Here is a 27,554-nt window from a genome sequence, read left to right as displayed (position 1 = left end):
TTAGGATAGTAAATACCCTATCAGTATTTTATCTTTAATTTCTGTTTATTTTTGGCTAACATTTGACTAGCAATGCAAAGACTGTTCCTAAAGTTGGGAAGCTGGCTTTTTAGTGTCAGTATGATGCCTTTACATGCTATATAGTCAGCTTACTAGGTTTTCCCCCTCACTTCCTCTCCATAGGGGGCACATGTCATGAACTCTGTCTTGTTTTGTTGGCCGTGAGCCCTCACACATGCTGCCTGTGTCATGCTGGCTATGTTTTCAGACTCAAAGACCACCGTGTTCATACAATACCCACATTGTGCCAGGCAGGCAGGGTTATTTTGGTCACTCTGTTTATGCTGCATCATGTGACGGACGTCTTGGTAACTGCTGCGGGTGCAGAGTGAGACGCAGTCAACACACAAGAAGGGAGCCTTCTTTCTTTGACCCTTAACCGGCAGACTCAGCCCTCCCACAATACATCCCATCCCGTTGGTCCTGTAAGCCGGGGCCAGAAGTCGTCAATACTCTAGATAGGGCTACTGACACACAGTTGAGAAGCTGGGTCAGGTTAATCTTACTTGGCTCCCTTTTCTCACTGGATCGATAGCTTTCAGGATTCAGCCCTGGTTTCTGAGAGAGCCGTTAATGAGAGTGAAAGCTGCCATCCAGCTCTCAAAAGCCCTATCTATAATGAAAGCCCTGCTAAAACACATCCAGAGTATTAAAGTGTGGTTCTGAACTGGAGAGCTAACATCATCCCTTTTAGATGGACTTGTTTTGTGATGGTTTTGGTTTCCTTCTCCTGTGCAGGTCACTTTCCGCACAAGGATCTATCACTGCAACATCAACAGTCAGGGTGTGATCTGCCTGGACATCCTGAAAGATAACTGGAGCCCAGCTCTGACCATCTCGAAGGTCCTGCTTTCCATCTGTTCTCTGCTGACAGACTGCAATCCAGGTGAGCACAGTAATTCAAGGCCCAAGCCCTAAGCATAGCTTTACTAGTAAAATCAGAGGACTAGAATTAGATGTGCATTTTAAAGTGATAGTTCATCCAAAAATTTGAATTCTTGTGCCGTCCCAAAAATGCACTTTGTTCTTTAAAACTCAGTGGGCATCGTTCACCACAGGAAAGTTATTGGTGAAATATGATTTGTTCATGAAAATGAATATTTCCTGACACATGTTTTCTTGAACAAATCATGATTCACCAAATATCTTTCGTACTAAAATGTATTCTCAATTACGTATAGATGTTGGGAATACCATATGAAAGCCCATTTCCACCATGAAAAAAAAAAAAAAAAATTATAAGGTAGTTGTGACTTTTTATCTCACAATTTCTACATTTTTCTGACATGGAGATATAAACTCAGAATTGTGAAATGTTAACTCCCAATCACTAGATATTAGGGATGCACAATAAGCTGACACTGACAAGCTGCTCCAAACCACTATCATATTTTGTGCAGCTTGTCAGTGAACAATGGCTCTGTGTCGTAAAAAAAAATCATGCACATGTAGAGATTTACCACTGATTACAGAACTGGCATTACTGACAAAATGCGCACTAAATCTCAGGCCATATTTATTGTGCTTCCCTACTAGATTCTGTATAAACTTGCAGTTCTGGGACAATAAATGTGAATTGCGAGATAAAAAAATGCAATGACCTGTTTTATTATGTGGCACGAACAACAAAACAAAATTGCAAGATGTAAACTCAGTTCAAAATAGTCAGAATTGCGAGATATACACTTAATTCTAGCAAACTGCAAAGATTTTAACTTTTGAGTTTCTCATATATGTCTCTTTTCTCCCTCTCTCTCTCTCTCTCTCTCTCTCTCAGAATTGCAAATAAATTTTAATGAAAAAATTTTTTTTATTAAAATTTCAATGAAAATTTCTGTGCTTACAAATACAAAATGAAACACACAATTATTAGCAAACGAGACCCAGTTTTTTGTGTTAAGATTTCTTAAACCGCATCGTTTGTACTTCACTGATTCCGGACAGGTTTGGAATATCACAAGTATGAGGGAATGATGACATAATTGTCATATTTGGGTGAACTATTCTTTAAGTCTGGTACTTCTGTGCAAAATAAGACAACCTATCAACATCCTTGTTGCATTCTTTGTCATAGCCAACTTGTAGCACCAAAGAGCCTATTGACATAGTAAGCAATTAGCAAATTGGATAACTTGTAAAAAATAATAAAAACAATCTGTCACCTTTTCTTGTTTATCTATAAATCAGTAATTGCAGACCATCTGTTGCAGTATTCATGCTCTAATTTCATACCTAATGCTTGATTGCATAACTCGGGTTCACTAAAAGGTCCCAACCACAACATAAAGACTACACCCATCAGATGAAAATAAAATCATTTGATCAGATGATGATTTTGATTCTTTATTTATTTCACTGAAGGCCCTAAGGCCTGTGTGTCTGATCCTGGTCCTGCAGTGTTCAGCTCCAGCCTGCTCCAACACACCTAACTGGATGTTTCTATTAATCCAAAAACCTTGATTAGCCTGTTCAGGGGTGCTAAAATATGATTAAACTTTGGTGGGCCTCTCCTGAAGAAACATAGAGAAATAAGTTATTTCAACAATATTCATTTTCATGAGGTCATATATACACTGTGCTGAATAGGACATTCCATAATCACAAACACAAGTCCTGGATCCACCAATAAGCTTTTAAAGGGTTAGTTCACCCCAAAATGAAAATTATGTCCTGAACTACTCACCCTCATGTCATTCCAAACCCGTAAGACCTTCGTTTATCTTCAGAACACAAATTAAGATATTTTTGATGAAATCGGAGCGCTATCTGACACTCCACAGACAGAAATGTCCCCAGGTCCAGAAACGTAGTAAATACATTGATAAAAGAGTCCATGTGACATCAGTGGCCAAACTTCAGTTGTGTGTTGCTACGAGAATACTTTTTTTTTTTTTTGTGCAAAGAAAACAAAAATAACATAATTTATAAATTAAATTAAAGAGAATTACAATGCATACACACTCTTTCCCCTACGCGTAAAAAAAGCTTATTGCGCAGATTACGTTCATGCACGTTTTTTTTTCTTTTCTTCTGAACTTAAACAATACTGATTACGTCGAATGCGTTCTTGGGTACTCTTCAAAATGGTGAAAGACATAACTGGGGGAGAAGAATTGTTGAGTAAATCATGTTATTTTTGTTTTCCTTGTGCAAAAAAACTAAAAAGTGTTCTCATAGCATTGCAAAACTGTAATTTGCATAATAATATTAATAATAATCAATATTTAAATTAAATAAAGCATAAATATTAGATAAAAAGAATTTGAAAAGAAACTCCATAAGAATTGAAAATTAAAATGTTTCTTTGGCCATTAAATGAAGTTGAAGCACTAAAATTAAAACACTTTAATAAATTATATAAATTGTAAAATAACACACAACCTTTACATAAATATATAGAGAGAGAGAGAGAGAGAGAGAGAGAGAGAGAGAGAGAGAGAGAGAGAGAGAGAGAGAGAGAGAGAGAGAGAGAGAGAGAGAGAGAGAGAGAGAGAGAGAGAGAGAGAGAGAGAGAGAGAGAGAGAGAGAGAGAGAGAGAGAGAGAGAGAGAGAGAGAGAGAGAGAGAGATTAATTGAATCCAGAAAAGCTGATGTTAAAGCTTCATGTTGCATGTTTCTAGTCAGATTCATTGTTGTGTTGCTTGAAGTGAAGGTTTTGTCACGAATAAGGAAAACGAGACCTCTCGGAAGAGGCCTACAGTTTGGAATCCTGTAAAGCCGTCACAGTGTTTGTCTGGAAAACATCTCTGACATTGTTGTGTCAGCTGAGTCAGCACATGACAGATGTGTCTGTTGAATCCCACACGGCTCTTTCATTTACCCTCCAAGATGGCTCACTTCCCACTGCTCTCTCTCTCTCTCTGTGTCCTTGCCTGTGTCCTTCTCAGAATACTGTGAATGTCTTACTTTTTTTCCTTTCTGTTCTTCTGTCTCTCAGCGGATCCTCTGGTGGGAAGCATAGCTACTCAGTACCTGACCAACAGAGCAGAGCATGACAGGATAGCTCGACAGTGGACCAAGAGATACGCCACATAGACGGCGCCCGCTCGCTCACTCGCCCTCCCATCGACCCACACCCGTGCACCACCCCCTTCTTCCCGGCCTCCCTTTGTCCGCCCCTCCTTGCCGCACTCTTCTCCAGCGCCGCCCCAGTTCCCATCACCCCCAGGAGTGTAAAGATCCAGGAGAGGCAACTTTACAACGTGCAACAAATCTTTATAGCCTTTACAATACGGACTTCTGTGTATATGTCATACTGATTCTACCCCGTGTTTTTACCCGATACGGACTGGGAGCGCAGACAGGACCCGCCAAGGTGTAAAGGCTGCAGGAGTAGAATTTTGTAGCTGTAGATTTAGTTCTGTTTAAAAGCCTACTTGCAAGTCTTGCTTCTTTGGGATATAAAAAAATGTATTTTGTGATGTAATAAGGAAAATGTTCCTAAAGTCTACCAAATATTATGGTGCATTTTAGCCTAATTCATTATCTGTATGAAGTCGAAGAAAACCACAAAAAAAAGATAAAAAAAGAAATAAAAATAAAAACAAGCTGTAGATTATTAGAAATGATGTCATTTATATGAGACCCACGCTCATTTCCAGTTCTGTGGTACATGCTGTTGTGAATCTGTTATACCTTTGTCAGTTTGTAATGAAGCGAACTCATTGAACGTTTTGTAGCTCAGCTGAAATGAGCAACCACTGTAAGATCCCCTCCAACACAATAAAAAAAGAAAACTGTCCCCCGGGTGAGGTGTTTGTGTGTGCTGTTTTCTCAAAGGATGTGTGCTGCACTCTTTACACCTGCATTATGATCTGATCGGATCACAAATGATGGACTAAATAATACATTGCCATTCAATTTTGATTTCTTTTGAAAGAAATTAATGTTTTTATTTAGTAGGGAATTGATGTAATAAATGGGCCAAACGTGAGGGCATTTAAAATGCTAAAAAAGATGAAGATTTTAAATCATATCTTCTTATGATCTTTATATTCTTCAATGAATCTTGAAAAAAAAAAAATTACAAATCATGGTTTCCACAAAAATGTTAAACAGGACGACTATTTTCAACACTGATGCAAAGTAGAAATGTATTTAAAAACATTAAAATCTCACCATATCCAAATGTTTGCATGGTAATGTAGACAGGCCTGGAGAGATGTTTTATTGTTTTTAAGAGCGCATTCGGATGCTTTTTTTACCTTAATATTTTTGAATGCATTTTTATTTATTTAATCTTTTAAAACCCACAGCTTTGCATATGCCTGATTTTATAGAATAATAATAATTATTCTATATATATATATATATATATATATATATATATATATATATATATATATATATATATATATATATATATATATATATATATATATATACAAGGTTTCATGAAATAATAGAAAAAAAAGCTGATCATGCATTTATTTTTCCCACTTTTTTTTTTAAACCAAGGCATTTTCTTTTGTGTTCTTTGAGATTTTTTCTTTTTTTGTAGGTAATTGCAGAAAAAATGCAAACAATGTTTTCTGTATTTCATCAAAAAACATTTCCAATCATCACAGTTTAAAACAAAAACAACTGTATATACACAGTTTAAAACAGTTTAACACAGCATGACCATTCAATCACTAAATAATATTTATATTTACATATATACATGTTGACATTTATTTTATTATTTATTTGTGTATTAGTAGAAGCAGTAGTAGTAGTTGTTGTATCTTTAATTTGTACGCTTTTGTATATTTTGGGCTCTCATGCTTTTACGCATGATTTTAAGGGCATGATTTTAAATGGTTCTTTTTAAATGGCCAACAAAAGAGAAACAGGATTTTTGCCAGCATAATTATCCAACCAAACCAAATCCAACCAGCATGTATGGTTGACATAAGCAGCTGTCAATCAAAAACTGCCTATTTAAGAACTCTTCCTGTTGTTTTAGGGTCATATTGGGCCACAGCACTGACTTGTGGACTTGCTAACTCCACAAAACACGTGGGTATGACATTCATTAGCACGGTTATGTCATTTTTGGCATCCATAAGCAGTCACTTGGTCTCCCGTGCACATCTCACATTCATATTGGCTCTGCCTTCTGGATGTTTCTCTGGTCAGAGTGAGACCAGATTTTTTAGGGTCGCTCCCAGAAGAACATTCGTCACGGGTCTCTTTCACTGTGGTTGAAGTGAGATTCCCATGAGGGCAGGGGAATGTCAACTGCTGTAGGACCCAACTTGGATGTTTGCAGCCCCCTGGTGGCGCCTTTGTTAATTACACTTAGCTGGGAGGGGGATGGAGATCAATCCGGTGTTGAGTAGTACTGATTATTTTTTTGGTTGTCGATTGTCAACTGATTTTTTATTATATATGTGATGATGTTTTTCTATTTTTGTGAGTCTCAGTGAATCCAAAAAAATTTTTTTTCAAAAAAAGTGTATGCATATAGTGATACATCATTATTTTACTCTATTTAATAAAAATGGTTTTAATTCAATTTACATTTTAATTTTATTTATAGCCAGTGCTGCTTTTTATTTATTTTATTTTTAATTTAGCAAGGATCCTGGAAAATGCATCATGGTTACCACATATTAATATTTCTAAAATATTAATACTATTATAAAATATTATTTTCCACAAAAATAATAACAACAACAATACATAAAATAATAATAATAATAATAATGAATTTTTCTTGTGTTTTGTTTTGTTGATGAGTTGGATAGGATGATAGTTTTGATGACTTGAAATTTTGAAAATTATAAAAATATTGTATTGCAATGACACAAATTCCAGTTGTTAAAGCAAAGAGTTTTGCATTAATGCAGTTTATCTGTAAAGCTAAGGACCTGTTGGAGACAGAACTGGGTCTTAGCCACAGGAGGGAGACAAACCATAATGTGCCTTCCTCTCGCTGCCTCCGTTTTTTTAGAAATGGAGGGAAGCTCACCCAACCTGCCAGCGGTGCTGTTTCCAAACCAGGCAGTGATGTATCCAGTCAGGATGCTCTCCACAGTGCAGGTGTAGAATGTTCTGAGGATGCTGGGGCTCATTCCAGACTTCCTCAGCTGTCTCAGGAAGAAGAGGCGTTGATGTGTTTTCTTCAGCACTGCGTCTGTGTGAGCAGACCATGTCAGATCTTCACTGATGTGAACGCTGAGGAACTTAACGCTGTTTACATGCTCTGCAGGTGTCTTGTCGATGGTGATGGGTGTGTGTTCTCTGCTTTGTCTCCTGAAGTCCACCACCAGCTCCTTGGTCTTGTCGATGTTGAGAGAGAAATGGTTATCTTGAAACCATTTATTCAGGGTGCTCACCTCCTCTCTGTAGGCCATCTCATTGTTGTCGGTGATCAGGCCTATCACCGTTGTGTCATCAGTGAATTTGATGATGTTGGAGCTGTTTGTGGCTGCACAGTCATGTGTGTTCAGGGAGTACAGGAGTGGGCTGAGGACACAGCCCTGAGGAGCACCAGTGTTGAGGGACAGCAGGGATGAAGTATTGTTCTGACCACCTGACTTCTGCCTGTCAGGAAGTCCAGGATCCAGCTGCACAGAGATCTGTTTATTCTCAGAGTCTGGAGCTTCACAACAAGTGTGACAGGCACTATGGTGTTAAATGCAGAGTTGTTGTCCACAAACAGCATTCTCACATAGGTGTTCTTATTTTCCAGGTGGGAGAAAGCAGTGTGTAGGGTGAAAGCAATAGCATCGTCTGTAGTTGTAACAGTATGATATGCAAAAAGCTTCTATCAGAGCAACGTGCCTCCTGTCATTCAAGTATGTGATTTTATTTTTCTTTGGTATGGAGAATTTTGTCTGTTGAAGTAAAAATGAGATCTCACACTCACCTTGCTTCATCCCAAGCTACTCAAACTGAATTCAAACTACTTGGCCTTGAGGTGTTATGGTTGAGGATTTTCTTAGGTGTGTTTTCTTATATGAATCATTTATGTGTGGCATTAATTATGTTTTGTGTGTGATGGTTCTGTTTGTGGTGCTCAGATGTGTCCTATAGTTTACCAAAGCGGGCGCCGGAGGCTGTGCATTAATGACACAGAAATTAAAAATTAACAACTTTTTAAATCCAGGTAAAAGGGAAGTTATAAATATTATTAATGTTGTATTTGTTTGTTTATAATACACTAACTTTATTATATCTCACTTGTTAACATTAATGTGTTAATTAACATGAACTAACAATGATCAATATGTTTGATACCATTTATTAACTTTATTAAAATTAATTAATACAAAGTATCATATTTATGCAAGTTCACAGTATATGAATGTTAGCAGATATGACTTTAGCAGAGATTAACAATAACCAAATTTAATAAATGTGTTCATTTTTAATTAATATTTTTTAACATTTATTCACTTTGTGTTATTAAATTAAATTGTATTGTAGATGTTATACAACTACTGCTAAAAATAATTATTATTTATTGTTAATATATGTTTGTTGTTGTTATTAATGATTCACTATTAATAATAATAATAATAATAATAATAATGAAGCCTTTTAGTTGAATTAATTTATTGTTAATAAATCATCCTCATCTTCATAGTTTTTTGACTAATCTAGTTCAAAGGTTATGTAGCTTTTAGAAATGAAACCTAAATCAAGATTAATAAATGCTAAAAAAAATATTGTTAATTTAGTTCATACTGAATGCATTAACTATATGTGTGTGTGTGTGTGTGTGTGTATGTATTTGTATGTATGTATATATATATATATATATATATATATATATATATATATATATATATATATATATATATATATACAAACATTGTATATGTATATAACAAATCTTGTAAATTATTATTATGCAAAACAATATAAATTATTTATTATTACAATATTGCGTATTGTTAATATATTATTGAACACTGAATATTTTGTTATTATTATTATTAGAATTAGTGTATTATGAATACATAATTTTTTATGAATATTATTATGATCAGAGTAAGCAGTTCTTCCACAAATACAGTTCATTAGTCAATCAAAAGCTACATAGGGACTTGATAAATAAATGTTCAGTCACATGCGCCATTATAACTGTTTGATGATACTGGCTTATCCAATCAGAACAGATTCTGCTTCATAAGAAGGGTTAACATGCTTTAAGCAGATTTTCTTAAGCTGTCATTACATTCTCATAAGCAGTGTTCTGCCTATTAACCCCTCTTTGGCCGTGTTGGTTATAACCTGTGAGACAAAGGGAGGGGTGGAGGTGTTGAGTCAGTGAGTTCAAGTGTTGTAGCCTGTGAACTCCAGCCGCGGCGATCGGCATCACAGGCCTCTTGTGTGCGGTTACAAGTGGAGAACACAAAGGCTTGATTGAGATGAAGTGAGCCGTGGATTAGTATGGGTGCTGCTAAACGCCCTCGTCCTGACTGACAATGGAGGCCCTCTGACGGGGTCCCGTCAGCTGAGGCGACCCAGCCTCCTCTTTTGTTTTTCAAGGACCCGTGTGTTTGCCTCCACCAAACCGCACAGCATTCGCACCGCAGACAATTCTTGAGAGCTGGAAGCGTGTCCAAATTAGGCTGGATGTGAGTGAGTGTTAATCAGAGTCAGTTTGTTGCTTTTTCATTAAACAAATGGGGGCAAGAAGCTCAGTGTTATAGAGATATGAAATGCCATTTTTCTAAGACAATGCAATGCAATGTTTGACAAACCCATAGCAACACCCCGATACAGTAATTAATGTTACAAAGTTTGGAGTCTGTAAGACATCTCATTTGCTCAACAAGGCTGCATTTATTTGATGAAAAATACAGTAAAATTTAGAAATATTTATACAATTTAACATACCAATTTAAAATTTTGATGTATGTAAAAATATAATTTAATCCTCTGATGCAAAGTTGAATTTTGAGCAGTCATTACTCCGGTTTTCAATGTCACACGATAATATGCTGTTTCTCTGCTCAATAAACATTATCGGTTGTGCTTAATAATTTTGTGAAAACATGATCAGTGTTTTCAGAGTTCTTTGATGCATAGAAGGTTCATATGAACAGCACTGAATCAGTTGAACATTTATATGATCTAAAAATATATATATTACTACTCAACTGGAATAAAGATCATAACAGAGTATTTGTTTTTTTAAAATTCTTTATTCCAAAGTTTTTTTAAAGACATGTTTTATATGGTGTAACTTTCTAAATTGTGTTATTGTAAACAATGAATTAATAAAGAAATTTTATATATATATATATATATATATATGGTGGTCAATTGGGTAACTACAGTTGTGTATACTTTTTATTTTACATAATATTGCATTGACACCTTAAAAGTTTTGCAATCCATCAGTAATGTTCCACACTCTATTTTTATACAAGACGCAAGCATCTCGAGCAATTCAAGATGAAATACAATCCCTATAGACCCCAATTAGGTCTCAGCACATTCTTTCATTAACAAGTCTTCTGATTTTAGGCACTGAGAGGTGTGAAACTCTCCCACTCCAACCAGTATGTTCCAGAATCATAATATTTAGACCAGCCGTGTGTTTTGAGACAGCTGACTGCATAGAGGGTCGGGTTTCTACAATTATCTTGATTAAAACTGCTTACAATGTTCCCAGATTCTGACTAAACCTCTTTCAGAGGACACCTTCACAACAAAATTGATTCTAAAAAATATACTTTAATAAACTATTTTAAATGATCATTTTATATAGTGAATATTTTAGGTTAGGATAATTGTGTAGTAATTATTTAATTGTTTATTTTAAATAATTACTATGTTTCTATATAAAGCTTGGTACAGTAAATGTGTACATATTTCTAGGTTTGACTTTATGATGCAGCTATATAACAAATATATTAGAGACTTGAGATCTGCACCTCTTTAGCAAATTCCTTATATATTTAATAAAAAGTGTTATTGGCATGAGTTTAAAGACTCCTAATGTTTTATTTTTCCCATCTTCCCCTGGCCGATCGCAGCCAACAGATGGCACTGATTCCACGTGTGTGAGGCTTCTAGCCCTCAGATTGAAGAGCCTTTGTCTTCATGATGATGCTGGGATAGCTCTCTAAGTAGCTCCTCGGGGAGGTTATTGTAATGGCAGTTTTAGCAGTCACACACCAACACTAGATGCTTCCACAGATCGCAGCTGCTGCTGGGATTACTGCACTGTTAACCTGTCAACTTTAAGAAGTGCCTGCGATCCCCCTTCTCTATCTGCCAGGAAAAAAAAAAAAACCCATCAGTGCAGCTATTAGAAATGCTCCTTCAGATTCTTGGCGAAATTCTCACTGACGGAGATGTTTATCATGTAAGTTCTCAACTGAAAGAAATATTTTTAATCAGGCAAAGAGCAAATGGGTGAATCTCAGCAAAACCATCAAGAACATGTCTAGATCATATTTCACCCCAAATTCAATAAATAAATGCATATAAAAAATAAAAAAAAATTGCATAAAATAAACGACCTATTTTAGGACATTTTTTGCACCGTGACATTTTTACAAAAGTAAATCACTTTAATCCCATTATTTTATAATATTTTTGTACTAGCTGTTGCAGATCATATTTTACCCCCCCCCCCCATTTTTTTATTATTAAAATAAATAATTTGCATAAAATAAACAACCTATTTTAGGACCTTTTTTGAACAGTGACATTATTTTCATAACAGTAAATCACGGTTTGAAATGTATTCCTTTAAATAATGAATTAAATACAAAAAAATACTTTCTATTGGCTAAATCAACATTTTTTTATTTTTGTAACTTTTTACAGTTTTTCTACTTCATGAATTTTGTATTTCAGATTTTTTTTTAATCAGATCTTACGTATAAGTAATTAAAGGCATGAATATACTAACTTATATAAATACTTGGCAATTTATAGTTACTTAGATACTATATAAATGTATATTTATTTTTAATTTAATTTTGTTTCATGTATTTATTTTATTTATCTTATCTGATCCTATCTATTTTTCCATCCATCCAAAACATTTTTATAATTTTTTTTTAATTATTATCTTTCTTTTTAGTGGAAATATGACCTGTACATATTCTTAATGCATTGTGATATTTACTGATATACAAATATAGATTTATGCTAGAAAGAGTTCTGTTGTTTTATGGTGTGCATGTCACCTTCTGTGTGATATTTAATGTGAGAGTGAACCTCTCTCACTTGTCCACGCACACACAACACACAACTGTCTGTCTGCTTAACCTTAGCAACTATCAGCCGGCCCTCACTGATCCTCAGGCTTTGAGGAATTTAAACTCTAAAATGAATCTGTCAGAATGCATCTGTGTTGATAACAAACATCATCTGACACCAAGTGATTTCTTGTGGTCAGATTCCATTGCTGTCGACTCAATGCCAGTGCATCTTATTCCTAAAAGAGTATGTTTCAAATTAGTCAGGGCACATTTGTCCAGAATGCCCCAAACAATGGGTCTTTGTGAGAGAAAGTCACTGGGCTTCAAACACACAGACTGCTGCTGGTGAGGAACCAGTCGGCAGACAGTCTCCTCCTAATTATTTTAGCCCCTAATTGGTGTTCAAAACAAGGCAACAACACCGTCTCTCGCTCTCTCTTTCCGTCTTTGTCTTATGGTGGGAGTTTCCAAGCCTGTGTGCTCCTCTGCCATCCATCATAGAGTGGAAAAGTCACAGTGTCATCTGAGTTAACTCTATGAGCTCAGTTTAGATCCTTTCAACTAGTTTATCTGATTTGCAACTTTTGAAAAATGCCCCTTCTTTATTATGTCCAAATGTGCAATATTATCACTTAAAGTGATAGTTCAACAAAAATTAACCAAATATTTTTTTTAAATAGAAATGTTCAATGTTTACATTTCTGTGTCATATTTATGTATACATACGTACAAAAAATTAACATTAAAACAAAAATACATATTATATCAATTTATTTTTAATTGCACTTATTATCTCAAATATGCAACATTGTTTATAATGTACACTTATGTAATTTATTTTAAATCTTTTTACTAGCACATTGTTTTTGTTTATATGAAACAAAATGTATATGAAGTTTATATGGTTCATTTAAAATACATTTTTTATTTAATTTATAATTTCATTAATTTCAACTAGATGAGAATACTCTTCACTTGGACGATTATGCAAAATGTTTTTTTAACGTTACTTTATTGCATGAAAATTACATAATTAAAATGAAAGGTTCTTAGCATTAATGGTTTGGTTTCATGAAGAACCATCCACAAAATCTTTCTTACACAAAAGGTTCTTTAACAGTCTTAAATGATTAAAATGTTCTTTGCACTAATGGTTCTTTTAAGAAACGTTCACTGAAAGGTTCTTTGGGGAGCCACTTGACCACTAAAGGAAAACTGTAGTTGTAGGGTTTCTAATAAAGGCATTGCACACATTCCTGTGCTGGCCTTCAGAAACAGTCCCGCAAGTGAGCATTAGACGCCCGTCCTGCAGACCAACATCATGTGAAAGATTAAGTCACACTTTTTTATGAAGTCCATTTGAATGATCCCGAGTGTATTCTGATGTGGAATACTGGGAGCGTGTGGGAGCGTGTGAGTCCAGCTCAGATCACACAGGAATCTCAGATCCAGACGGGGCGACAGGAAGAGGAATTGCCTGCATGTCCAAATAAGTACAGAAACGTCCATTTGCTTCTGGCCTGCCTGCTTTTGTTCTTACAGAAGATACCCCCAGCCCCTCCCTGCCCCCAAATGCTTTTTGCCAAATACGTCATAACTATTAGCACACTAAACCACCATGACCCCATCAAACCAACAAAAGCAGATGGTTTCCATCATAAGGAATGAGACCACTGGGCCATTTTGGGGGGAAAGGTTGTGTTAGACTGTGACTAAAGTATGACTAACTCTATGCATGATGCAGACCTACAGGACATAAACAGAAAAGATGCTCCGACCCCTTCATGACCTCACCTCATAAAGTTGAGAGGAAGTCGACTGCACCCTCAGGTCACTGAGAGACTGGAGCTGGTGTTTTAAATTAGTGCGGTCCGCTCTCAGGTGACTCACGCTGTACTTAACGGTGGATGAGCAACTTGCCCCAGAATAGCTCAGGATTATAAAAATAATCACTGGAAGATAAATAAACCCGCAGCCCACAGCTCAGCGCGGAGGGAAGCTCACTATCCTGCCAATTACAGAGAACAGGTTTTCATGGATTACCTCAGCCATGTGCAGGATCCATCAGCATCAGCTTTCCAGATGCTGTCAGCCTCCACTCGCTTCTGACCAGGTTTTTAAAGGGATAGTTCACCCAAAAAAATCTATCTGTCACCATATTCGCCCTCGTGCTATTTCAAACCTGTTTGATTGTGTTCTGAAGAGCACAAAAGGAGAAAATGTATGCATTTAACAGGCACTTCTGTCAAAAGTGAGACTGCATTCAAGGTATGCAGTTTTTATTTATATTGTTTATTTAAAAATGTAAATGTTATCCAGTTACTTGTATCATATGCAAATGCATACATTTACATATGATATGATATATGATATGATATGATATGATATGATATGATATGAGATATATGATATGATATGATATATAATATCATAATAATAATAATTTTTTTTTTAGCACTAAAACATTGCTTTATACTTGTTGGTTGATATTTTGTCTCCAGTTAGAAGGAAGACTTCGAAAAGGATAACAACAACAACAAAAAAGTATTTAATATTTGAATTATTTTGTTTCATTATATATTTCATATGACAAAAATGAAGGTCCACAGAATAAAGTCATACAAGTTTCGAACAACTTGTGTAGATGATGACAGAATTTCAAATTTTTTTTTTTTGGTGAACTAATTCTTTACAGCTCAATCATTCTATGACTATGAGTTGATGACAGAGTGTTTTCTGAATGTTCCTGACACACTTTACACCGTGTATCTCTTGAGATCAACTCAGCGACTCTTTGAGAGTGAATTGTGTAGAAAAACGAGAAATATCAGAGAGGAGGAAATGCTGGAGACACAATGAATCTATCATATTTTCCCCTTCTGCTCCCTGGATTGATTTAGCCTATAACCGCAGCTCCCCAAATTATTTCAGGAGCAATTAAAAGCAAACTCATTTTCAGTGAGAAGACATTAAAACTATCGGGGAAAAATAGAGTCTGACGTCTAGCAGAGACTTTTCACTTTCTATCTCAGCAGCCGTCTGAATCCAGCAGCGCTGATGACTTTGAGAGAGGAGGACACGTGTCAGGACGTCTGGAGCCTGGAGTTTCAGCCGCACATTACTTCTGCAGATTGCCAAGCTTTATGTGCTTCACGCGGGTCCCCTGGCTACTCTTGCGATAAATGCCATCAGTGGCAGGCTGGCAGCACAGGGTACGAGCCTTAAAGTTAATGCAGATCACTGGGGAGATAAAGCAAAGCACTGCCTGTTTAGTAAACAACAGCATATCACAACTGTATTCCCAAAGAACATTACGGTGTAATTAGAATTAGTGCAATGATGGTTGCAAAAACATTGTCAAGCAGTGGCAGAAATTACAGTTTTTTTTTTTCTTCAGGGGGCAATATTTGTTCCTTAGAACTTATTTTACAAGTATTTTTTGTTTTTACCTTTTCTCCGCTTTTTTCTTACTATATAAAAGCATTGTATCATCCATAAATCAATTAATCAACATCAATAAAAATGTAGTCAAATATTTCGAATTGTTATGAAGGCAAAGTTGTGCAGTGTTGAATTGGCATGAAAATGTTTTTGCTGAAAAGTAAATATAATATACATTTCCATAACTGATATTATTCTAATATAACAAAAAAGCAAGTTAGAACTTCAAAATGTAAACTATGTACACACACACACAAACATATGGTTAACAATTATTAATTCATATTATATTTTTTATATTTATTTTTGAGCTGAAACAAATAATAAATATAATAAAAATTAACAGAGAACATATACTAAATATAATTCTAATATTACAAACATATTTATTATTTTCAAGCTAGATTTTTTTCAAAATCTAAACTATATATATAATAAAAAAAACTAAAAAGTTTTCCTCTTTCATTTCAGTTCCTCTTTCAACAACATTTTTAAACACACACATACTAAACTCTGACAGCAAGCAACAGGTTTTGAACAAACCATGTTACTAAAAATGAATATTATGAATATATATATCATTTTTTTTTTGCCATTTTTGCCCCACACCCTTGTTCATTTCTGCCCCTATTCTCATGGGAACCTTCTAAAAATAATACAGACTTGGGTAAGTTCACTGTTAGGAATTTTCCTAATATGTCACTAGAAGTCTGTGGTGAGTTTTTGGACCTCACACTTTCAGTAAACTGAGTTATTAATCACATCTGCATTAGCAAACATTTGTAAAGTATGTGTTTTTGGCCTAAAAACCACTAAAATACTTAAACCTATTATTTGAATGCATTGAGAAAAACAAATCACTGCTCCGTTCTGTTGTTCTGTTTGATGTGTCCTCATTAACCCTGTGGATTATACATGTCATTTAAGGTTAAACCAAAGGTTAGGCTTGGGCTAATATACCACAGCTTTAATCTTGACATGCTTAAGAGGGAAGAGCCCTCTAAAACTGCTCTACAGCTTTCCTGGACTCAGTAACTGAGCGTGACAGGAAAGCAGCGCTGTGTAACGTCCAGCCTCAAAGACTCGCTCTGAGACATCTGATAAGTCAGGTAGACACTCCACAGAAGCCAGCAAGGACAGATTTCACAGAAGTGAGAATTTTTAACACACTGCTTCTTCAAGTTATTTTACCTTGTTTAGTTTGGATGTGTTTCAGCAGTGAGGCCTCGGTGCAAGGCTTGACAACTTACTATCTGTTTTATTAAGAGGTCAAGGTTTGGCTGGTTTAGCACGAGCTCCTGCTGCCAGATGATGTAATTATAACATTTTGGGGCCAAAATGCATCTTTTTCCATTGAATGGTGACAAAATTTTGTAAGCAAATATAAATCACAAATATTTAATTATATAGTAAAGTTTAAGTTTTGCCAGATTTTTCCCCTGGCTGTAGGATTTGATGTCAAAGCTCAAGTTATTGACTAGTCAACTCAACATGAAATTGTCAATTATATGTAATATAATAATGTAGGAGGGTTGAACAGGTGTCGGTTTGTTGTTGTTGTTGTTTTCAAACTAAACCAAATTAGTTGTCATTTTTATTAATTTCAGTTTTGTTTCTCAGTTATGTTAGGTTTGTTTGTTTGTTCTGAGGGTGCAACATTAGCCCCCTAGAATACTGATTTGATCATTTTATAATTTAATAATTTGAAAAACATTTTTTTTTACTTCTTTTTACTAACAATATAAAACTGCCATGAGTGTCAATTACCTAAATTCAGTAAAATAGTTTTTTTTCTTCTAAAAAGCAGATAAATACAAATTAATTTGAATTTAATCAATAAATTAAATATTATAATTAATAAAAAAATAATTAAACTATTTTAGAGAACAGTTTATTTCATATATTTTATCAGCAAAAAATTGCTGAAAATCAAATAACAATACATAATGGTTTTTATGTATTCTATTCTATTCTATTCTATTCTATTCTATTAGTGCATTGTTTATGTTATGTTATGTTGGTAACATATAACATATATATTGTTAGTGCCTTTTTTACATTTTTATTTCCGTTAATGAATTTATTTGCACTTGTGAATTGTCACATGACATTTATGGCTGATGAATTGAGTGCCCATGAGCAAAGATGGCCATAAGCCATTTCTGCACTAGCCAGACAACATCCACTGAAATGTACGGGAATGCTAATGGATATTCTTCAGGTGTTACAGACTTCTCAGTTTGTTGCTCTGAACTTTTCTTCAAGAAGAAGAAGCTTCCCATGGAGTTGGAGAGAGCTTGCAGCTTGCTAATGCACACTGAAAACATTCTGTGGGGTAATTAACAAGAAAAAGCTCTCTAGCATTGGAATCCATTCCCGAAGCCGAAGCGTGCTGTTTCTCCCTCTTGTACATCTCTGGAGCTAACCGAGTCCTGCAAATGACTGATGGAACAGCTCCGCATATTACGGTATAAATAACTGCACTGGTACATTAATTACCACCTCCGACTGGATCTCACCCTGATCACACTCCCATCTAATGGCAAAGCCTGTCAAAGCGTCAGTGGGAACCTTGACACCTTCCTGTGAGAATAAAGTGATGAGAACAGCGAGCTATCCGCTATCAGAGGCCGTGCCAAAGTGCTTGGGAAAAAAAGGAGTAGAGAAGAGATGAGATGAGGTGCAAACCTTGGCACCTTTCTGAGCGTGTGTGGCTGGAAGATGAGGGGCTAGACATGTTGTCATGAATCTGTCATCATATCACTTGTCCTCCATCCATGTTCCCCCCTTCTGATCAGTCCTGCTGCACGCCGACACCTGTCTCAGAAATCATTTGAGAACATCTGTCATCTGATTAGCACTTAACTTACCAGTCAAATACTATTCCTGTTGATTCTTTATGAAGGTAGAATTACTGCTTGCTCTTGTTAACCTGTAGCAATTGTTTGAACCGTATTCAGTTTCAACGAGACACTGGTTTGTAGTGCAAACAATATTACCATTTACTGCACTTTGGTATTGTTCTCGTTATTTCCTTACAGTGGCTATGAACCGGAAGTCTCACACATTCACAGAAAACGCCTTACTTCCACGTTGAAAAATAAGATATAGATATATAAATATGCGCTGCTTTTATAGATGCGCACAGAGAAACATTCAGGAGCACAGAAACTTGTTGTCAACACAATGCTTCCTCACAACTTTTATTAATCTGTACATTATATTTCTTTCCAATGAAGAGGTAAATTCGCTGTTTTGAAGTAACTTAACCTCAAAGCTTAATTGTTTGTAGAGAGAGATGTGGGTCAACTTTCACCCCCCTTCCCCTCTCAAAATGTTTTTTTTTTCATAAAATGTTGACTAATATTAAGAGATTTAAAGCTTGCATCTTACCTCGCTCTCTTTCAGTTTATTTCAAATGTTGATGCTAAACCTCTGCACTAGATCCCTGCACCCTTATCTTGTGAGTGTGCATCCTCCCTAATGCTGTGTATGCGTAAACATGCATATTTTACATAAACTACTCTTTTGCAAAGTCTTGTATGGTATTACTGAAGCTGTCCTAACAGGCCTTTCCTTTAGCCCTGCATTCTTCACCAAACAGGAAGTGCCAAGGAGACGAGGTTCACGAAAGCTCGCTGACCCTGACGGTCCACAGCCCATATCCTTCCACTCTCACTTAAACATGTGGTCACTCCTTTTACATACTGCTGCTGTTCATAGAAAGGGTTAATGTGCCAGCCGTCTTTTTGCAAGGGAACACTGGACTTCCTGATCCAGATTTCTCAGACTGCTCTCTTTCTCTATCCACGGCCTCTTTCAGATTTGAAATCAACTTATGATCTTTTGACGTACATTGAAATGAGCAAAGAATTTTCCTAGATTTTTAAAGATGAGCTAGAGTATAAAACCAATGTAGAATTGCAATTAGAATTTTTAATTAAAGAATAATTTAAATGGAATATTATTTGAATAAAAAAAAAATATATATATATATTTTTTGTATATTATGACAACAGAAATGTATGATAAAATCTGCATATATATATATATATAAAACACATTATACAAAAATACACAAATAAATATTACTTTATATTAAAACAAATGAAAATGATCAAAAATGAAACTAATTTATAATATTACTAAAAAAGTTTACGGGCCATGCTGAAAGAATCAATTAAATGTGTATCATTGTTTTGTTGTTAAAGTCAGATTTTTTTGCTCCATTTATGCAAATTCCTTCAAGAGGAACAATCTGCTGAGTGTAATGATAAAAATCACAACATCGCTGGTTTCTTTATGTGATGGCAGGCAGAAGCAATGGATTTAATGTTGCTGTTCCTCAGATGTAAAAACATTATTTGATTTCAGTTTGTTTGTACAGCGCGTGGCCTCTGAGGTATTGAATATTTCAACAGCCACATAAATAATGCTCCGGTGGCCCTGTTTCCACAGGCGTTTTACACACAATAGCATGAACAGAAGGGAAAACAGACTCGGTGGGATTGGGGTAACACCCCTCAGAGAGGCTTTTACAAAAAGTAGGCTTTTAATAAAAATACAAATACAAATGGAGTAATGTGTCCATGGGACATGAGAGAATCGTGCTGAGGGAAGTGAAGGTTACTGTATCCCTCATGATGTTCCAACCCAGATGAAAGTCCTTCTTCTGTGGGACACAAAAGGAGACTTCAAACCAAATGAACAAGCTGCTCTTTTTTAAATAGCAAAAGAAGATTTGGATTATTGGGTTACTGGTTTTTTTATATTATTATTTTATATTGTTATTATATGGGGGGGTTCGTAGAGTAAGGGTGGGTTTGGTGAGAAATTTAAGCTGTAAGTGGGTGGAAACTGACAGGAAGTGAGTGTCCCATCTTTCTGGGACCATTACATAAACGTCTACAAATTCTATCAGTTAAGAAAACACACATTTCAGGCAAAGTAAAGAGTTTCTATAAAATTATTATTAAGAAAGCGGCTTAATCTTCAAGTCATGTTTAGATTTGCTTTTGTTTTTAAAGTCACACAAGGAGTTTTTTTCCCAGCATCTATGTTATGAATGTATGATCTTATGCTGTCCAGAGTCATAAACATGCATATTTCATATGGACAAATTCCCATCCCCATTCACAGGAGGAGAAGGCACGTCTTGCATCTGTGGGACAGCTCTCTTAGGACCGGCCTGCCCTGAGTCATATTTATATTAGCGTCTGATGCATCTGTTTGCAGTAATATGAGCATGCTTATATATACTCTGGTAAAACAAACAGCTCCTTTTAGAAATCCTCAAACATTTACCTCCATGTCTCAAGGGGAAAATGACATCACGAGTGGATATGATTGCTTTTATCACTATTAAAATTGCACAGCCTACTTTCTGAATCCAAACGAGATAAATAACCTGAAGGCGAGACACTGCAGGTGAAAAAACCTAATAGTTATCACCTTACTTACCCAGTTGATTGATTACATTGATTATTGCAAACATTTTTTGTATTACAAGTTTTCCAAAATGTTATGTTTAAATATGCAAATGAGGCATTATTTAATGAAATATGTGCTAATTTGCATAAATGTCTAGTACAAAAATCTGAACACTAGATGAAGTCAGTTTCGAATATTTTGTTTAATTTTTTTGACATATTAGAGTCAAATGTTTTTACAGAGGGAATTCTGGTTATTTTTTTTGTCACTCCATAATTCAGAAAATTCTTTAAACAGCCAGAAAACAATATTTTTTTTTAAATTTTGGGGGGAATAAAATGTTGTATATAATCAAGGAAAATATATATGAACAAATCCCTCTGTAAAAACCTTCAGAATATAGACAGGAATAAAAATGTCAAGTTTGAAGTGTGTAAGTGCTACTGAAGTGGAGATGTATGGCTCAGTGTTGAAGAAAAAACTCATTTTGAGAAAACGGCCTTTAAGAATATGTATTGTAATTGAAATCTATTGACACAAACACATAGAGTGCTATAAAAGAAACACTTAACAGTGTCTTTTGGATGTTTTCCTTCCACTAGTTCCACTAGAAAAAGAACTTTATGAAAAACCAAAAAGCCCAAATCTCAAAATTGGCAGGTGCTTGAAAAAACAGTGTTTTTGCCTGCAGTGTCTCACCTTAAATGTACATATGCTAAAGGTTATTAAAGGTTATTAAAGGTTATTAAAATGAAAGGTTAAGAACTTGCTCAAGATCGTAAATTCAGTTGTTTATCAGAAAACGTGTGGGTGTTGTTACCATTCTTTTATTATTTCATAATAACTTTAAACTGAAAACACTTTACAGTCTTAATAAATCTCATTTAAATATTTTCTTCTTTTTTAGCAGATGGTGTAAACTTTAGGAAATGTTAATCATTATCATTCTTACAAGGCCATACTAAATATTACATGAGTTATTTTCTATCAATTTTGAAAAGTTTGACTAAATAAAGTTTCTTGCTTTTCGTTTTATTTAAACCTTGTTATTTCCTAACCAAAATTAAAATAATACAAATATTTAATCAAAATAAAGACCATTATAAAAAAACTGAGTTGTTAATGTTGTAAAAACTTAAGTAATGTTCAAATCTTTGCAATGGGGGAAGAAATGTGGGAAATAGGGAAGTATTATCAAAACTGGTTAGTGACTGAAAACTTCCCACAATGAATTAAATCGAAATGTAATTATATTTCAAACTTTGTTCTTGACTTTAATTGATTTTAAATGTTGAAAGGTCAAGACCTCTGAGGACGAATTCACATCTGATGTGTTAAATCTATCATGCTTCATTTTTGTTACACAATAGTCTACAAATTTAATAATTCTCATTATTAAATCATGGGATTTGTGGCTCTAATGCTTAAAAACATTTAATATGAATGTGGCTGCATTGCTTTCTGAAATAGCTGTAAATGATCATTTCTACCCATCAGCAGGCGTATTTCGTCATGTTTTGCATCCTGAATACTTAATCAGTTCCTGTAAGAAGTATTTTTATATGCAAACAAAAATAACTGGGCGTAGCAACCTGCAAAACCATTTCTGCATTTCTGATGTGCACTCTTAAGCCGAAGGGATGATGATATATTAAATCAAAGATGATTGTTTTGATTTGCCGACTTACTTTTTACCCAAACATAGCTTCCGGAGATATTTCAATACTATGTAAATGTGGCAAAGTCGTTTAATTAAGTCTAAAAACAGCAGGAGTCTCAAATTAGAGTGTGGGAGTACAATATTTGTCTCAAACAAGAGCTCTACTTCCTTCTAATGTGTGCAGGAGCCAGATTTAGCATTGTCCCTGGGAACCGCTGGTGTGTCCTGCTGTACCAGTCTTACGACTTCCACACACATTGTTTTCAGAAGACGTTCCCCAGCTGCGCTTTTGCACGGGACCAATTAGCACAGAAGGTTCAAGTCACACACACACACAAATGGAACATCCTTCCGCCTACTCATCTTCGCGTTTGATGAATTAGAAACGGTCTCCTTTATTTTAGCGTCAGCCTGACCGTGCTTCTTTTGTATTTCTCTTACTCATCGATCTCTCACCTGAGCTCACATTAATAAACCCGTGCCCTCACGTGCTCTCCTCACAAAATAAACACATTATTGCCGTCATTACGGAGCAGGCGGTACAGTGGCGCGGTCCTGACAGTGCCAGCCATCCTGCTTTTTGATGGCGGTGATAAATGAGCCGTTGCTTCTCATCCACACTGGGGTATTTCATTTAGATTACTCTTACTTTAGGGCCGCTGACAGAGGGAAACGCTGTGGGTACAGGTTAGCATTGTTTTGTTACGTCCCTGTGGTACATTTGTATAACAAACAGACAGGATAATAGAGCGTCGTTGTCAGGGCTGCTGCTTTTGGTTGCATTTTTCCTTTTTTTACGATTATTATTTCAGGCCTAGGGAGGAATGAGGGGGTCAGACCTGAAGACCTCATTTCACACCTTGCATTGAGGCAAGGTCGGTGCAAACTCAGTATGGCTTTCGCCCTTTCTGCCGGTTTCATCCTGTTTCGCTGCACCTGCAGCAATACTCGCCGTACACTTCCTATATTTAAGGGAGTCGCGCTTAATGATGGCGTCTCCTGAAGCAGTGGCTGTAGGCCTCATTTGAATGGAAGTAAATGTTAAGTGAATCAGTCCTGCTGAGGCTCCCCGTGGAGCCGGATTATGCCCCGTTTTGGATCTGGAACTCCATCATGGGCTCAGATGGGGCTCCTTCTGCATGGAGATAAGCTTGCCTTAAAGCCATGCTGTCAACACAACATGAAATTACAGTGTTTGCTGCCTCATTTAAGCTGCTCAAGGTTCTTTGCATAAAACTTAGACCCTCAAACTGAAAGATTGTCTGTGACGGTGGAAGGTCATAAGTCAACTCTGATCTTGGATAGCAGGAGAAAAACAGTGCTAACGAACTGTAGAAGCATACAGAAACTAAATAGGCCTATTCAGGGGCGTCATGCATTCATCATTTTTGAGGGGGCATGGGGGGGGGGGTTGTGTTGGGTGCTGCTCCTCATGCTTGTCATGTGACACACAACTACATCATGAGATGTCTCGATTCTTCGTAAGTAAATGCATTTTGCACCTTTATAGATTGTGTTAGTTGATCTGTTATGGGTTATTGGCAAAGTAGCCTAATAGTGTAATCTATTAATAATCTATGGATAACAACCCGTCTTTTATAAGTACCAGATATGGGTGTCATGCCATAAAATATTTTTGAATTTAAACATTTGAAGTTACTTAAGTTAGGCTACTAATTGGCTTATAACCCCTTCATTGTACAGAGAGCTGTAGTGTAGTGATTTCGCGAGGAAAGAACGAGAACGAGATCGGCAGATCTGAGATGTGAGCGTGTAGCTAAAAGCTGTTGATTTATGTTAAAAAGCATCAATAAAGTCTGAATATTGAGTCGAACAACACAACAAGAATAACACAAAAACACTATCTATCTATCTATCTATCTATCTATCTATCTATCTATCTATCTATCTATCTATCTATCTATCTATCTATCTATCTATCTATCTATCTATCTATCTATCTATCTATCTATCTATCTAGATACTTATTTATTATATTACTGTCATGGTTTGGCCATAAGAGTAAAGAACAAAAAAGGAATGGAATGGAAATTCAGTGTCATTTATGAACTGATTTTTTCTGTGTGATGTTATTAATTTTCCATATTGTTGGGCATGTGTAATTTGCATTGCTGCTGTCTATATTAAGTCAAAATTGTAACAGCTTTTTTTTTTTTTTTTATGAACATTTGCATCTCAGAAAGGTTGATGTTGTTTGCGTATCCACAGTTTTGTTTGAGCTTCAAGCTGTGGTCCCGATCAGAACGTTCCCTGCTGGGTGACCTTGGTGGGCACTGAAGGAGGAGGTGGGCATGGTTTGCATTTCCTCTCTTTCAAAGCTGGAGGCTATCGACCACAGCCTCCGAAACAGGGAGCAGACCCATGTCGGTTTGATCATATGGCATGTGAAAGAGAAGTAATTAGGAGTGAAAAGACCCTTCTTTGAGTCAGGACATGCATGATATCCCGTTACAGCTCTATGAATCCCCTGCTTGTGCAAAAGATTTGTGTGAAGTCCTAGAGATGATATACATGAGCTTTGAGTTTTGCCTTGACCATGCGTTAAAACCTCATTGTACTCATTAGCTGATTTACAACTAAATTATGTAAATGAACTTTTCCTTTTAGTATGATAAAACACTTTAAATGAGAATCAAGTTTAAATCAACTGTGTATGTGTGTGTATGTGTGTTTTATTTATTACATTTTTACATTAGATAATTTTGTTATTATTATATATTTTATAGGAATTCTATTTTTATATGACTATGTATATATATATATATATATATATATATATATATATATATAATACAATAATATGAACTATATTAAACTATTATATATATATATATATATATATATATATATATATATATATATATATATATATATATATATATAAATTTTATTATGTAAACATTATAATATATAATAGTTTAATATAGTTTATATTATTGTATAATATATACAATATAAATATCATATACAATAATTATTATTAAAAAATTTTTTTTACGTGAATAGAAATGATATTTCATTTTTGTTTGCCCAATGTGCAAACACAAAAATTGTAGCTTTGCTTTTGCTAGCTATCAGAATAAGTTCAAACCTCTTTCAACTGGATACATCAACAATAACCTGAATGAACGGGTTAGTGTAGCAGTTAGCACTATTAAGCTAAATGTTACATCACCTAATTAATATTCATGAGCCAAACTAGTTCCTTAGCCCTTGTTTGCCACGACTTTCTAAAACTATTCCAGATATTCACAGTCTTCCATTAAACAGCAGGGGAACGGCAAGTAGACGTATCTCATTCTTTCCCCTCACATACTACAGCATACCTCTCTTTCAGTGCATTCTCCAGATAGTGTGTTTTATGTGCGTGTAGTGGTGTAGCACCAGGCCCTCGGGCTAATGACCTCCAGCTGTCGGTACTGTGATGGCTCGCGGCTTTTCTGAGGGACACAGCGGTCGGCAGCACATTCCATATGTTCCTCCATCGTTTCCCCCTCCTTCTTTTCTCCTACTCTTTTCTCCTCCTCCGGCTCCTCTCGAGAACAGCTGGGGCCGGCCTGGGTGTGCGCTGTACTGCCATGTCTCAGTGCCTTGCCTCAGGACCCCTCATTTGTTTATGTTATTGCTGTCATTTCACAAGAAGCGCATTTATAACCCCTTGACAAATCCAAGTAGTGAGTGAATTACTCCTCAGTTTCCAAATAAACAAAGTGATATGTACAGACGCATCAGTGCAATGGTCAGTGTCTCCCATTGGAATGTTCTGAATTCAAAGTAATAGTTCACCCAAAAAGGCAACATTTCTCATTGTTTAGTCATCCACAAAAGCAAGTCTTACGCCTGATGTTGAAGCTGCCAATTAATACTGCCAAGATACAAAGAGCACCATACATGTAGTGCATTTCAACATTTTAAGTCTTCTGAAGCTGTAAGATAGCTTAATGTGAGAACGGACCGAGGTTTAAAGTGTTCATTGATCAAGTCTATTGTATTTACTGAATGGCATTTGCAATTGTATGTTCCTCAGACGAAGTTAATGCATGATTTCAGAAGAATTGGAAAATAGTGCAAACTTTAGACTTTTTAAATGACACTTTTTATGGTTTTCTTTTTCTTTGGCAGTGTGAATCTTGATCGGACAGTTTCCAAACATGACATGTTACTCTACTATTGTAATGCAAATTGCATGCAGCTTCAAACATTCTCCATTCCACTAATGCAAAGCAAGTTCCTATTATTTATAATGTAACTGATTATTCCGACTCTAAATTCTCATTAGATAAGCCTTCTCACAATTCTCAGAATTGTGAGAAAAGCATCTGAATTGTGAGATATAAAATGATTCTCTTAGAATTTGAGTTTACATCTTACAATTCTTTTATTAAAAAAATTAAAAAGGTAACTATACAACTTTTATCTCACAATTTTGTCACAATCCTTTCTTCTGCAGAAACAATGTTCCTTAATATAAACACATATGAGAAATATATGGAAATGTATTGATGTTATTGATTATATTTTCCTTTAATCTCATTTGCAATTGCATATTCCTCTCTCAAAACTATAATGGATGACTTGGAATGAGTTGTGTGGACTACCTTTATGACAATTTTATGGTGCGTTTTTGCTTTTGGATTACAAATTACCATCTGTACAAATTACCATCTGATTACCATCTTATATTTTGTATTTTAAGGAAGAAAGAAAATAATACCGAGTTGGAACAGCATGATAACCAACATTTCAAAACAGCTCGGAACAAAAGCGTAAAAATAAAATGTGCT

The 27,554-nt window shown here is 35.5% G+C and overlaps 1 protein-coding gene across 1 annotated transcript in view; it reads left to right on the top strand.

Annotated features, from left to right (window-relative positions):
* ube2e3 (ubiquitin-conjugating enzyme E2E 3 (UBC4/5 homolog, yeast)) overlaps positions 1–4,801 on the top strand; it is a 39,983-nt gene extending 35,182 nt beyond the window's left edge. The window contains exons 5-6 of the mRNA XM_026271287.1: positions 799–946; positions 3,998–4,801. Of these exons, the coding sequence (XP_026127072.1) occupies positions 799–946; positions 3,998–4,095 (246 nt within the window). The 3' untranslated portion in view covers positions 4,096–4,801. The remainder of the gene's footprint in view (positions 1–798; positions 947–3,997) is intronic.
* Positions 4,802–27,554: the final 22,753 nt, after the last annotated feature.

Source organism: Carassius auratus, chromosome 9 (genome assembly GCF_003368295.1).
Source record: "Carassius auratus strain Wakin chromosome 9, ASM336829v1, whole genome shotgun sequence".
NCBI classification, from domain to species: Eukaryota; Metazoa; Chordata; class Actinopteri; order Cypriniformes; family Cyprinidae; genus Carassius; species Carassius auratus.
Note: the sequence above shows the minus strand (reverse complement) of the source record. Positions and strands in the feature narration are given on the sequence as shown.